General features: G+C 60.1%; 1 protein-coding gene across 1 annotated transcript in view; it reads left to right on the top strand.

The window, feature by feature from the left end:
* The window catches only part of BTBD2 (BTB domain containing 2), a 30,854-nt gene extending 17,815 nt beyond the window's left edge, over positions 1-13,039 (top strand). Inside the window, exons 2-9 of the mRNA XM_025368326.1 lie at positions 3,730-3,849; positions 5,449-5,605; positions 7,501-7,606; positions 8,128-8,325; positions 10,523-10,715; positions 11,100-11,187; positions 11,368-11,514; positions 11,694-13,039. Of these exons, the coding sequence (XP_025224111.1) occupies positions 3,767-3,849; positions 5,449-5,605; positions 7,501-7,606; positions 8,128-8,325; positions 10,523-10,715; positions 11,100-11,187; positions 11,368-11,514; positions 11,694-11,855 (1,134 nt within the window). The 5' untranslated portion in view covers positions 3,730-3,766 and the 3' untranslated portion in view covers positions 11,856-13,039. The remainder of the gene's footprint in view (positions 1-3,729; positions 3,850-5,448; positions 5,606-7,500; positions 7,607-8,127; positions 8,326-10,522; positions 10,716-11,099; positions 11,188-11,367; positions 11,515-11,693) is intronic.
* Positions 13,040-13,372: the final 333 nt, after the last annotated feature.

Here is a 13,372-nt window from a genome sequence, read left to right as displayed (position 1 = left end):
TAGGAGTGGATCACAAGGATTTGTCCTTCTCTGCCTGGCGTCTCTCATAGAGCGTGACATTCTCAAGGTGCATCTGTGTCAGGTCCTGCATCAGAGCCTCGTTTCTGTTTGTGGCTGGGTCGTGTTCCAGCGCGTGGGTGGCTGCGCCGTGTCTGTCGATGGACACTGGTGGTTTCCCCTGCTCGGAGCTGGGAATCATGCTGCTGTGAGCAATTGTGGATGTGTTTTTGTGTGGCCGTGTGTTCTCGATTTGTTTGAAAGAGGAAGGGGTTACAGACACATGACATGGGGCCGACCGGGCCAGGAGTGGGGCTGGGTGCTCACGGTGGGCAAAGGAGGCAGTTTCGGTGCCCGGGGTTTGGAAGGCCCATGGGGGTGTCTCCAGGGAGGGGCTCGGTGTTGGAGGAGCCCCTGCCTTGGAGGCCGGCAGAGCTGCCTGGGGACCCGCCCATGTCAGGGGGGCTCCCTGATTCCCATCTGTGCATGCCGGGCCCACTTTAGTGGCTCCTGCTTTCTGCTTTTGAACCCTCCTCAAAGGTTTTCCCCACAGGAGACCAAGATGCATTTTTAAATCAAGAAAGAGACGTCCCACGCACAGGTACTCTATTTCTGGAACATCATGTGGGAGGGAAGCGTTTGTCCTGGGTCACCGGCTGTGGGTGATGGTGGTGCAGGGCCCTGAGGCCTGGGCCGCCGAGGATGCAGCCAGGAGGGCAGACGGGCGGGTGGCAGTCCCAATGCCCACACACTGGGGTCAAACTCAGTGGGTTCATCCTCTGCCAGTCCTGGAGCCCAGGATCATGGATCAAGGCGTCCCAGGGCAGTGCTCCCTCTGGAGGCTCAAGGGAGGATCCTCTTGCCCCACCCAGCTTCTGGGGGCTCCAGATGTCCTTGGCCTGTAGCCGCATCGCTCCAGTCCCTGCGTCTGTCTCCATGCAGACACTCACTCTGTGTCTTTTTTTTTTTTTTGAGACGGAGTCTTGGTCTGTCACCCAAGCAGGAGTGCAATGGCGCAATCTCAGCTCACTGCAACCTCTGACTCCCAGGTTGAAGCGATTCTCCTGCTTCAGCTTCCTGAGTAGCTGGGATTACAGGCGCCCGCCACCATGCCCGGCTAATTTTTGTATTTTTAGTAGAGATGGGGTTTCACCATGTTGGCCAGGCTGGTCTCAAACTCCTGACCCCAGGTGATCTGCCTTGGCCTCCCAAAGTGGTGGGATTACAGGCATAAGCCACTGCCCCTGGCCTTTTTTTTTTTTTTTTTTGAGACAGGGTCTTCTTCTGTCACCCAGGCTGGAGTGCGGTGGCACAATCCTGGCTCTCTGAAGTCTTGACGTCCTGGGCTCAAGCAGTCCTCCTGCCTCAGCCTCCTGAGTAGCTAGGATTGCAGTTGCTCACCACCATGCCTGGCTAATTTTCTTTTTTTTTTTTTTTTGAGACAGAGTCTCCCTCTGTCGCCCAGGCTGGAGTGCAGTGGCCGGATCTCAGCTCGCTGCAAGCTCCGCCTCCCGGGTTTACGCCATTCTCCTGCCTCAGCCTCCCGAGTAGCTGGGACTACAGGCGCCCGCCACCTCGCCCAGCTAGTTTTTTTTGTATTTTTGTAGTAGAGACGGGGGTTTCACCGGGTTAGCCAGGATGGTCTCGATCTCTTGACCTCGTGATCCCCCCGTCTCGGCCTCCCAAAGTACTGGGATTACAGGCTTGAGCCACCGCGCCCGGCCGCCTGGCTAATTTTCGATGTTTTTGTAGAGATGGGGTCTCACTGTGTTGCCCAGGGTGGTCTCAAACTCCTGGGCTCAAGCGATCCTCCCGCCTTGGCCTCCCACATGCTGGGATGACAGGCCCGGGCCACCGTGCCCGGCCCGTGTCTCCTCCTTCCAAGGACACCAGCCACTGGTTAGGGCCCACCTTCCCCGGCACCTTCGTCCTGACTCATGGTGTTAGCACGGGCCCATTTCCACGGGGCGTCGCATTCCGAGTTTCCGGGCGGATGTGGACGCTGTGGTCGGGGTCCGTGTGGAAGCCACTGCCTTGGTTTCTGACCCGACTCTCGGGCGCAGTCAAGCGCTGGGCTGGACTGGATGGGCTGAGGGCCTGCGGGGGCGGCGGTGGGAGGAGAGCGAGGAGCTTCTCCCCGGAAGGCGGGGGCTTTCCGGGGAGCTGTGTGGAGGTCGCCCAGCGGGGCCTGGAGGTGGAGCCGTGCAGGAGTGAGAAGCAGGTCCCATCCGGGCGGAACCACCTGCAGCTCCGGAGCTTTCCGGGCGGGGAGAGGCTGTTCAGAGCCGGCGTTTGCTGTGGTGGGAGCCGTGGAAGGGGACAGGTGGGGAAGAGGTGACGCAGGGATCGCCACGTCCTGGGGCAGGTGCTCCGCCGCGCGACTTCGCGAGCGTCTATGAACCCGCCCCGCGAGTGTCTGTGCACCTGCTGAGTGTCCGGGACCCCCTATGCTGTGTGTGGTCTCAGCCCCCTGGGAGGCCATCATGGCGGCGGGCCCTGGGGACCGTACATGGACAGCACAGAGTGGCGTCCTGAGCCTGGGAGCCATGGAGTCCTTCGCGCCCCATACAGACCTGGCCAAACGCGGCTTCATAGCTGGCTCTTGCGGAGGCTCGGGAGGCACCAGCAGCCTTCCTGTGCCCACCGCACCCTCCTGCCTGTTGCGACACGGAGGATCTGAGCCACTGAGTGGGTCCTATAGGGAGCCTGTGCTCCACACGGGGCAGAACCCACAGCGTCCTCACAGCCACCGCTTTCCCAGCTGGGGCTGCCCCTGGTGCCTCCTAACGCTCCTCCCATGCTGCTGCTGTTCCCTGGGCCTTGATGCCCTTCCCCACCAGCGTGGTGGCTCAGATGACCCCACAAGGCTTCCCTGGGCCTTGTGTTCCGAACAGGACCACGCTCCTCTCTCTTCCCTCACTCAGTGGGGGCTGTTCGGCCACTTGGTCCTTGTCTGTCTCCCTCAGGCCAGGCCCTGTGCCTGTAGCTGACTCCCTGGGAAAGTGTGTGCCGATGAGGGAATGCGTGAGCGGGAAAGTGATAGAGAGTAGATGAATGTGTGAATCAGTGAGTGAATAATGAGGCTGAATAAGTGGATGAGTGCATGTGGGAATGAATGAATGTGTGTGTGAATGGGTGAATGAGTGAATAAATTCACGTGTTGGATGAATGAGTGAGCGAATGAGTGCGATGAATGAGAAAGTGAATGAATGAGAAAGTGAATGAATGCGAGTCATAAATGAGCGTGTGAATGCACGCCCATGGGAATGAATCAGTGGGTCAATGAATGCATGTGTGGATGAATGAGTGAGTGTATGTGTATGAGTGAGTGAATGTACATGGAAATGAATGAGTTAATGAATGAACATGTGAATGAATGAGCGAGTGAATGAACACATCTGTGAATGAATGCATGCATGCATGTGGGAATGCGTGAATGCGTGCCTGACACCTGGAAGGAAAGAGGATGGTGAGGGCTGGCAGAGTGTGAGGCCCTGTGTGGTCCAGGGCATGGTCCCAGCCCTGTCTGTCCTTGCCGTGGGTCCATCTGCATCACCCTCCTGCTGTCCCAGGCCCCTTCCAGAAGCCTCTGCCATCAGGGGGCCTGGCACATGCCTGCTGGGGGCTGGTGGGGAGCCCTGGTGGGGTGGTCATCCAAGATACCGGGCAGGCCCTCCCCGCCATGGGGTGGCGGCCATGGGGTTAACCAGGGCCTCCTCTCTCCCGTGCCAGGTTCGTGCTGGCTGTGGGCAGTGCCGTCTTTGATGCCATGTTCAACGGGGGAATGGCCACAACGTCCACAGAGATCGAGCTGCCCGACGTGGAACCCGCTGCCTTCCTCGCACTGCTCAAGTAACGCTTCCGGATGCTTCCTGCTGGGGAGCCGGGTGCGGGGAGGGGGACCTCAGAGAACGCAGACCCTGTCTGACACCACCTCAGAGGCCCTGGCTTGGTGGAGATTTCTAGAACTGTGTTCCTGTGCAGTGAGGGGTTCCAGAGACACCTTTTGTTTTTCTTTTCTTTTTTTTTTTTTTTTTTGAGACAGAATCTCGCTCTGTTGCCCAGGCTGGAGTGCAGTGGTGTGATCTCAGCTCACTGCGACCTCCACCTTCCTGGTTCAAGTGATTCTCCTGCCTCAGCCTCCTAAGTACCTAGGATTACAGGCGTTCACCACCACACCCAGCTCATTTTTGTTTTCAGTAGAGACAGCGTTTCTCTATGTTGGCCAGGCTGGTCTCAAACTCCTGGCCTCAGGTGATCCACCTGAGAAAAAAATTTTTTTTTTTTTTTATTTGGAGTAGCACTCTGCCACCATGGCTGGAGTGCAGTGGCTTGATCCTGGCTTACTGCAACCTCTGCCTCCTGGGTTCAAGCGATTCTCTTGCCTCAGCCTCCTGAGTAGCTGGGATTACAGGTGCCTGCCACCACGCCCGGCTAATTTTTGTATTTTTAGTAGAGACGGGGTTTCACCATGTTGGCCAGGCTGGTCTGGAACTTCTTGACCTCAGGTGATCTGCCTGTCTCAGCCTCCCAAAGTGTGGGGATTACTGGTGTGAGCCACCAGGCCCGGCCTTTGCTTCTATTTTTGATCGGCCCAACTTCTTTTTTTTTTTTTTTTTTTTTTTTTGAGACGGAGTCTTGCTCTGTCGCCCAGGGTGGAGTGCAGTGGCCGAATCTCAGCTCACTGCAAGCTCCGCCTCCCAGGTTTACGCCATTCTCCTGCCTCAGCCTCCCAAGTAGCTGGGACTACAGGCGCCCGCCACCTCGCCCGGCTAGTTTTTTGTATTTTTTTTTAGTAGAGACGGGGTTTCACCGTGTTAGCCAGGATGGTCTCGATCTCCTGACCTTGTGATCCGCCCGTCTCGGCCTCCCAAAGTGCTGGGATTACAGGCTTGAGCCACCGCGCCCGGCCGATCGGCCCAACTTCTGATCTATATTCAGTGTGGGCCACTGGCTGGCATCGTGTTCAGTGTGGTGTGGACCCCTCGCTGGCATACAGCAATAGCGTTCATGATTATCCATGAGCCTAATTAGTGTGTTGGGTTCTGTGATCACCCAGAAGTGGTTGAGGTTTTCGGTGGGGCCTGAGGTGGGGAACCAAGAGTTCCTCATGGAAAAGGCGCCCAAGGAGGAGACACCCAGCTCCCAGTGCCCTCTCCTGGGGCATCCCGGGAAGAACTAGACAGGCTGTGTAGACGCTTCCGGGTGTGTGCTGTGTGGATGGGTTCAGCCTCTTGTTTTCATGGGTGACTGCCTTGCCAAGTTATGTCCCTAGGTCAGAGGGCAACAGACAAGGGCTAATTCTGGAAGGTTCCTCGGGGAGCCTGATGTGGGGCGTTTGGGCCCTGCAGGCTCAAGGGCAGGCGGCCAGGTCTGAGTGGTCCTCTGACGCTGTCCCCTGGGGGCGGGCATGGCGGTCCCATCTCACGGCCACCCGCGTTGCCTCTGCAGGTTTCTCTACTCGGACGAGGTGCAGATCGGCCCGGAGACGGTGATGACCACGCTATACACCGCCAAGAAGTACGCGGTGCCAGCGCTGGAGGCCCACTGCGTGGAGTTCCTGAAGAAGAACCTGCGAGCCGACAACGCCTTCATGCTGCTCACGCAGGTGGGCGGGGCCGGCACGGGGCGGGGCTGGCACGGGGCGGAGCCGGCACGGGGCAGGGGCGGGGCCAGGCCTGGCTGGAGGCAGGACGGGGTGGGGGCGGGCCCGGGCTGGAGGCGGGACCGGGGCGGGCCCTGGAGGCAGCAGGATCCTGTCTGGTAGTAAAATGTGTTTTGTGCCGTGCGCTGTGGCTCGCGCCTGTAATCCCCGCACATTGGGAGGCTGAGGCGGGCGGATCACCTGAGGTCAGGCGTTCCAGACCAGCCTCGCCAACATGGGGAAATCTCGTCTTTACTAAAAATACAAAAATGAGCCTGGAGTGGTGGCGGGCACCTGTAATCCCAACTAGTCTGGAGGCTGAGACAGGCAGATTACCAGAGGTGAAGAGTTTGAGACCAGCCTGGCCAACATGGTAAAACCCCATGTCTACTAAAAAAAAAAAAAAAAAAGAATTTTCATAAATTAGCCAAGCATGGTGGTGCGTGTCTGTAATCTCAGCTACCTGGGGCTCCAAAGCAGGAAGATCGCCTGAGCCCAGGAGGTTGAGGCTGCAGTGAGTGGAGATGGCGCCGCTGCACTCCAGCTTGAGTGACAGAGTGAGACCCTGTCTCTCAAAAAAAGTAAAATAATGTTTTTTTTTGAGACGGGTTTCTCTTGTTGCCCAGGCTGGAGTGCAATGGCATGATCTCAGCTCACTGCAACCTCCGCCTCCAGGGTTCAAGCGATTCTGCTGCCTCAGCCTCCAGAGTAGCTGGGATTACAGGTCCCCACCACCACGCCTGGCTAAAGAAAAAGAAACAAAAAAAAAAGAGAGAACTTTCCGTCTCTCTCTAAGGAAATGTCAGGTAGACAGAGCAGGGCCGGGGATCTCAGGGGACCCCAGTTGGGCTCTGTGCAGCCCAACGGGTGGGAGCTGGGGAGGTCGTGCAGGCCAGGGAGGCTGAGAGGAGGACATGGGGCCAGGACAGGTGGACGGCCGCTTGGGAGCTGTGAACTCCTGGTCGGGGGTGGAGGGCGGCCAGAGGGGACAGCAGCACTAGGTCCTCCAGTGGGCTTCGGGGGTCCAGCATCCTGGAAAAGACCCAGAACCTTCTCCCTCTCCAACCTGGCAGGTCAGATGCAGAGGATCCGGACTCCCAGAGGGAGGGGTTTCTTGTCCGGGTCATCTGTGGTCATCTTGCCCGAGGGGCCTCTGCCTGACCTGAGAGGTGCCTGGAGTTCACGCCCCGAGCTTTGTCTTGTGGCTGCCTCAGCCTCCCTGCTCCTAAAACCACTGCAAACCCGCTTGAGAGGTGTCCTCAGGGGGAATGCCTGCAGAAAGGCCTGCCCGTGTCCCTGCTGGCATAGGCCCTTCCAGCACCTTCCACTAACAGCCTCAGTTTCCCTAAGAGCACAGGCGATGTCCAGCTCTGTCACCTGTCAGGAGTCATGTCTGCTGTGTGTCTTGGGATGGAGCTGCCAGGGACATAGCCCCTCCCACCACAGGTGGCCAAGGGCGTGTTGTGATCCGGAAGCTTCACCGGGTCGACCCTGGCCGCCTCACCTCTGCCTGCCACTCGGGGTCCTGGGCCCTGCTGCCCCCCAAGTGCAGCTGCAGTGCCCCTTTTGCCTAAAGCAGCAGGCCCTGCCGACAGGGACCTGAGCATCTTTTTCTTCTTTCCTTGGCCTCTGAGGTCCTGAGAGGGAACGCCCCGACTCTCCCGCCCCACTCAGCAGTCACACGGGGGTCTCTGGGCCCACGGCAGGGCCGGCCTGGTGGCTGAGACCCCAGTGGCTCCTGGCCACGCTCAGGAAGGCCTGTGCGGTCAGGGCTGCATTTAAGCCAGCTCCACACTGGGGATCTGCCGAGGGCTGGGTGCTGATGTCCCTGCCACGCCCCCATCAATGTCTCTTGCCAGGCGCGACTCTTCGATGAACCACAGCTGGCCAGCCTGTGCCTGGAGAACATCGACAAAAACACTGCAGATGCCATCACCGCAGAGGGCTTCACTGACATTGACCTGGGTAAGGGTCCAGGAGCCCAGGTGTGGGAATCCCAGCAGGGCCTTGGCAGGAGGGTCTGGGGATCGACAGTGGGAGCTTTGGGGCTGGGGGTTCCCTGGGGGAGCTGCACAGGTGAGCTGGGGTCTCACCACTTGCAGTGGGTCAGGAGCTCGGGTCCAGCACAGCCCCAGGGGAGTCTGGGGCCTTGGCCGGGAGGCCACAGGCCAGACCCCACCATCCCAGCTGATGGTGACCGTCTCGTCCTCCGATGGCCCATGGTTTTGACTTTGTTGTTAAACAGCTGTTGTCAAAACTACTCAAGTCTGTCCTTGTGGCTAAAAGTAACCACAGCCTAGGAAAATGAAGGGGCATGGTCATGTGTCAATAAAGCTTTATTTATAAACACAAGCACAGGGCCAGGTTTGGGCCACGGGCCATAGTTGCCAGCCCGGCTTTAATTGTTGGTCCTCACGTTAGTCTCACTGCCTCCTGCAGGGTGGACAGGGTGTCATGTTCACACAGCCCCTTCCTCCACCCCGCAGACACGCTGGTGGCCGTCCTGGAGCGTGACACACTGGGCATCCGTGAGGTGCGGCTGTTCAATGCCGTTGTCCGCTGGTCTGAGGCTGAGTGTCAGCGGCAGCAGCTGCAGGTGACACCGGAAAACAGGCGGAAGGTTCTGGGCAAGGCCCTGGGCCTCATCCGCTTCCCACTCATGACCATCGAGGAGTTTGCTGCAGGTAACAGAGCTCAGGGGCTCAGGGGCTGGCTTGAGGGGGGAGTGGCACACAGGTGGGCACCTGGGTACCGAGGATAGCGCCCCCAAGTTCACTGCAGAAAGCCTGGCAGATGCCTGGAGTATAAAGATAGGAAGAAACCTGGCTTGTGAGGGCACGTCCACAGGGCCGTCTGTTAGCCCCGGCCTGGCTGCTCTGTCCCCACTGTACGCATTGCCAGTCCCCCGCCCCCCATGTCCATCCAGCTGTGTTTTGGTGGCATCTCCCCAGGAGGGAAGGGAGTCCCCGTCTCGGGCTCTTGTGCTACCTGCTGGTGCAGGTACCAGTGTCCATGACAAGCCCAGGAAGGCTCTGACAATGGCCGGGGCAGCTGTCCTGCTCCCATGAGTGGGCCTTGGGGTCCCCTGCTGCAGGGCCTGGCCTCTAGGGTGACGTGAGGGGCAGCCCTAATGATGCCTCCTGCCCTCATGTGGCTGCTCACTGCCTGACGCCATCCAGCTCTTACGTTCCATAAGGGGCTGGGACAGAGCCCTGTGGCTGGTGCACACTCGCCGTCTGGCCTTCCCCAGGTCCACACGGCCTCTGCTCTCGCTTGACTGAAGGTCGCCAGACTTAGCAGCAGGTTCTCAGTCTGTCGCCCAGGCTGGGGTGCAGTGGTGCAGTCACAGCTCACTGCAGCCTCGACTTCCTGGGCTCAAGTGATCCTCCTGCTTCAGACTCCAGAGTAGCTGGGATCACAGGTGCCACCACCACACAAGGCTTATATTTATATTTTTTGTAGGGACAGGGTTTTGTGATGTTGCCCGGGCTGGTCATGAACTGGGCTCCAGCCATCCTCCCACCTCGGCCTCACAAAGTGCTGGGATTATGGGCGTGGGCCACCAAGCCTGGCCAGATATATACTTTTTAAGAATACAATTGTTGATCAGCCAGGTGTGGTGGCGGGCGCCTGTAATCCCAGCTACTCAGGAGGCTGAGGCAGGCAGGAGAATCGCTTGAACCCAGGAGGCAGAGGTTGTGGTGAACCGAGATCATGCCACTGCACTCCAGCCTGGGCAACAAGAGTGAAACTCCGTCTCAAAAAAAAAAATTGTTGGCCAGCCTTGGTCATTCTCACGTGTAATCCCAGCACTTTGTGAGGCCAAGTTGGGGGGGAATCACTTGAGGTTGGGAGTTCGAGATCAGACTGACCAACAGGGTGAAACCCCATCTCTCCTGAAAATTCAAAATTAGCTGGGCGTGGTGGCGGGTGCCTGTAAACTAAGCTACGCGGGAGGCTGAGGCAGAAGAACTGCTTGAACCCGGAAGATGGATGTTGCAGTGAGCCAAGATTACGCCATTGCACTCCAGCCTGGGCAACAACAGCAAAACTCAGTCTCAAAAAAAAAAAATTGTTAACATTGTTTATTCAGTTTTGATACTCAGCCTTCCTAATTCACTTAACCCATAATGGTCTGTTTCTCGCCAGTTATTAAACTGTGCGTTGGGCTGGCTTGCAGCTGAGGGATGCAGAATTGAGCCCACCTTGGCTGATGAGTGATTAGGTCTCAGGTGGGCGGGGCTGCTCTCATCAGAGCAGAGGATGCTCACCGTGTCCCAGCACTCCTGGGGGTGGATGGTGGAGCCTCAGTTCTGCCCCTCCCAGCCACCCCTCCCTGCCCAGAGCCCCTTCATATCCCATGCATGGCCCTTCTGCCTGTCACCACTCCCCACCTGGATTAAGAGCCTGGCTCTTGGAGCCTGCCTGGGCTGTGCTAGCCATCACCCCTGGGGGCGTAAGCGCTTTGGAAGGTGGCCGCCTAGGCCCCACGTGGAGAGGAACCCCCAAGGCTGTTTCTAGAAGCCAGGGCTGCAGGCTGTGGGGTACAGGCCTATCGGGGAGCTGCAGTGACCCTTCCCAGCCAGTGGCCCTGAGAAAACAGGCAGTGGAGTCCCCCCCCCCCCCACAGTGAAGTCACGGGTGGTCCCTACGACGGGGCCAGACCCTGAGACATTGCCCCTGAGTGAGCGTATCTGTCAGCCTCTGGTCTCTGCCCTGGGACCTCTCTCCAAAAGCCCAGGCAGCAGGGGCCGTGGCTGATGGCTGGTCCCCTGGGGAGGGGCTGCGCAGGTCCCTGCACCTTGAAAGTCCGACGCGGCCATCTTAGGGAGAAGGAGCGTGTCCTTCCGGGCCCTCCCCCACGCCCTCACTGTACCACAGGCCCAGCACAGTCGGGCATCCTGGTGGACCGCGAGGTCGTCAGCCTTTTCCTGCACTTCACCGTGAACCCCAAGCCGCGAGTGGAGTTCATTGACCGGCCCCGCTGCTGCCTGCGCGGGAAGGAGTGCAGCATCAACCGCTTCCAGCAGGTGGAGAGTCGCTGGGGCTACAGCGGGACCAGCGACCGCATCAGGTGGGGCTCGGGGTGGAGGTGGGGGGCGCCGGGCATGGGGTGGAGGTCTCAGGGATGACGTAGGCGAAGGGGGGCTGGGCATGGGGGTGGAGGACTCAGGGATGACAGGGGCGGGGGGGGGGGCCGGGCATGGGGGTGGAGGACTCAGGGATGATGGAGATGGGGGGCAAGCGTGGGGGTGGAGGACTCAGGGATGATGAAGGCACAGTGTGGTGTTACTGGGCATGGGGGTGGAGGACTCAGGGATCATGGAGGCAGAGTAGGGGGGCGGGCATGGGGGTGACAGGACTCAGGGATGACAGAGGTGCGGGGGGTGGGCCAGCCCCAGCTCACCTTAGGCTGTCCCTGGGCATCCACATGGCTGCCTGTTATCTGCCACCACAGGTTCTCAGTCAACAAGCGCATCTTCGTGGTGGGATTTGGGCTGTACGGATCCATCCACGGGCCCACCGACTACCAAGTGAACATCCAGGTACCCGTCCCAAGCTGCCTCCCCAGGCCGCACTCCGGCCCATGTCCTGTGCCCACCTCCATGGAACCCTGGCCGAACCCCTGGCCCTGGTCCCTGCACTGCCCACCCTAGGCAGGTGGGCTGGGCCTCGAGGGGTCCCTGTCAGCCCTCCCCAGGCCTGAGCCTCCCACCTCCCTGCAGATTATTCACACCGACAGCAACACTGTCCTAGGCCAGAACGACACGGGATTCAGCTGCGACGGCTCAGCCAGCACCTTCCGCGTCATGTTCAAGGAGCCGGTGGAGGTGCTGCCCAACGTCAACTACACGGCCTGCGCCACGCTCAAGGTGTGCCACTGGGGAGTGGGGTCCCTCCATGGGAGTCTCTGGCCCATCCTGAGGCCCCCAGGACACAGCCGACACTCTCCAGACGTGGCCACCCTGGCCCAGTTGGGGCCTCGCCCTGTCCACACCTGGGGCATCCCGGCCTGGAGGTCCTTGACCTCACTGTACCCCATCCCCCACAGGGCCCAGACTCCCACTACGGCACCAAAGGCCTGCGCAAGGTGACACACGAGTCGCCCACCACGGGTGCCAAGACCTGCTTCACCTTTTGCTACGCGGCCGGAAACAACAATGGCACATCCGTGGAGGACGGCCAGATCCCCGAGGTCATCTTCTACACCTAGGCTGTCCGACAGCGACACCGCCCTCCCTGTGTGGGGAAGGCTGGGGCCCCAAGGTCATCTTCTACACCTGGGCCACCCGACACCGCTCTCCCTCTGTGGGGACCACAGGGGCCCCGAGGTCATCTACACCTGGGCTGCTCTGCCGTCGCCCTCCCTCCATGGGGACAGCTGCAGCCCCAGGCCATCATCCGCTGCTGGGGCCCCCCACGTGGTGCCAGGCCCAGTGTTTCCCCAGGGCCATCTGTCCAGTCCACGCCACCTTTCTCAGCATCAGGAAGGGGTTGCCCTGCGTTCACCACCACGAGTGCGGCTGCTGGATCAGGGCAGCCGGGGAGGTGGCCAGGTCAGTGGCCAGGCCCTGTGGAGACAATCCCTCAGGACTGGGGACAGGGCTGTGCTGGCCTGGGCCAGGGCCCACAGGCCCGCCGCTCAGGGCGCCTGCCCACGTCGTCTGACGGCGGTACGCGGCGTCCCCATGTTTCTTCACTGCACATTGCAATGCATTTGCGATTCCCATTTCTCTGCTAGGAGCCAGCCTGGTGGCACCGCTCCCAGAGCCATGGGTTCCAGACCTTGCATTCCTTTAGTTCCTGTCCGTTTATTGGGACACTGAGGCCCCACCTGTCACATGCCCGAGGCCACCCAACCCCAGCCTGCAGGGTGTTCCCACTGCCTGGATGCCGGCCTGAGTTCCGCGCGGGATTCAGTGTGGTGATGGCCCCTGCTGGATAGGCCTAGCCCTAGCCCTAGCCCTAGCCCAGGTGGTGAGCGGTTTGCAGTGTCCGTTCTCATCCACCTGATGGGCCCAGCCAAGGGCCCCCGCTGTCCAGCCTCCCTGGACGGCCCTCGTGGCCCCTGCAGCCCAGCGTGGGACTCAGACCCTGTGCCCCAGAGCTCCCCTGCTGCAGGATGGGGCTCCAGCTGGCCCCGACCGGGTCCAGGGGCACTGCTCGCCTGTACATACCGTTGCCCTAGCCCGCCTGGTGCCGCGGGAGCCACCCCCAGGTGCTGGGGGGGCACAGCCCCTCCCCACCCCAGGCCACGCCCCCACCCACCCTGCGTGTTTCTGCCCTGTGACTCCTGGAACCTGCGTCCTCCCCAAAGCCATGGGAGGGGTGTCCTCCTCCGACCACCCCCAGATGATTTTTTTAAATAAAGAAACAAACACACCTGCCCTGAGCGCATGCTGCTTCTCTCCCCTTTGCTCTCCTTCGCTCCCCTTCAATCTCCGCCCCGCTGTCCTGGCTACAGTGGGTGAGGGATGTCCTGTACTCTGGAGAGAGGCCCTGAACCCCGGGTCTGGTTCGCCAGCACCGCGAGACCCTCCTCCTCGAGTACCCACAGCCCATGCTTAAGCCCGGGAGGTCGGGACTGCAGTGAGCAGTGATTGCACCACTGCCCTCCCACCTGGGCAAGAGCAAGACCCTGACTCAACACCTCCCCCCAACCCAAATGCAATGGAAGTGTGTGCCGATTTACACTTGGGGAGGTCCTGCTGGCTGCTGGGGGACCGTGGA

Source organism: Theropithecus gelada, chromosome 19 (assembly GCF_003255815.1).
Source record: "Theropithecus gelada isolate Dixy chromosome 19, Tgel_1.0, whole genome shotgun sequence".
In the NCBI taxonomy this organism is placed as follows: domain Eukaryota; kingdom Metazoa; phylum Chordata; class Mammalia; order Primates; family Cercopithecidae; genus Theropithecus; species Theropithecus gelada.
The sequence above is the reverse complement of the archived record's forward strand: the minus strand, read 5'-3'. Positions and strand labels throughout refer to the sequence as shown.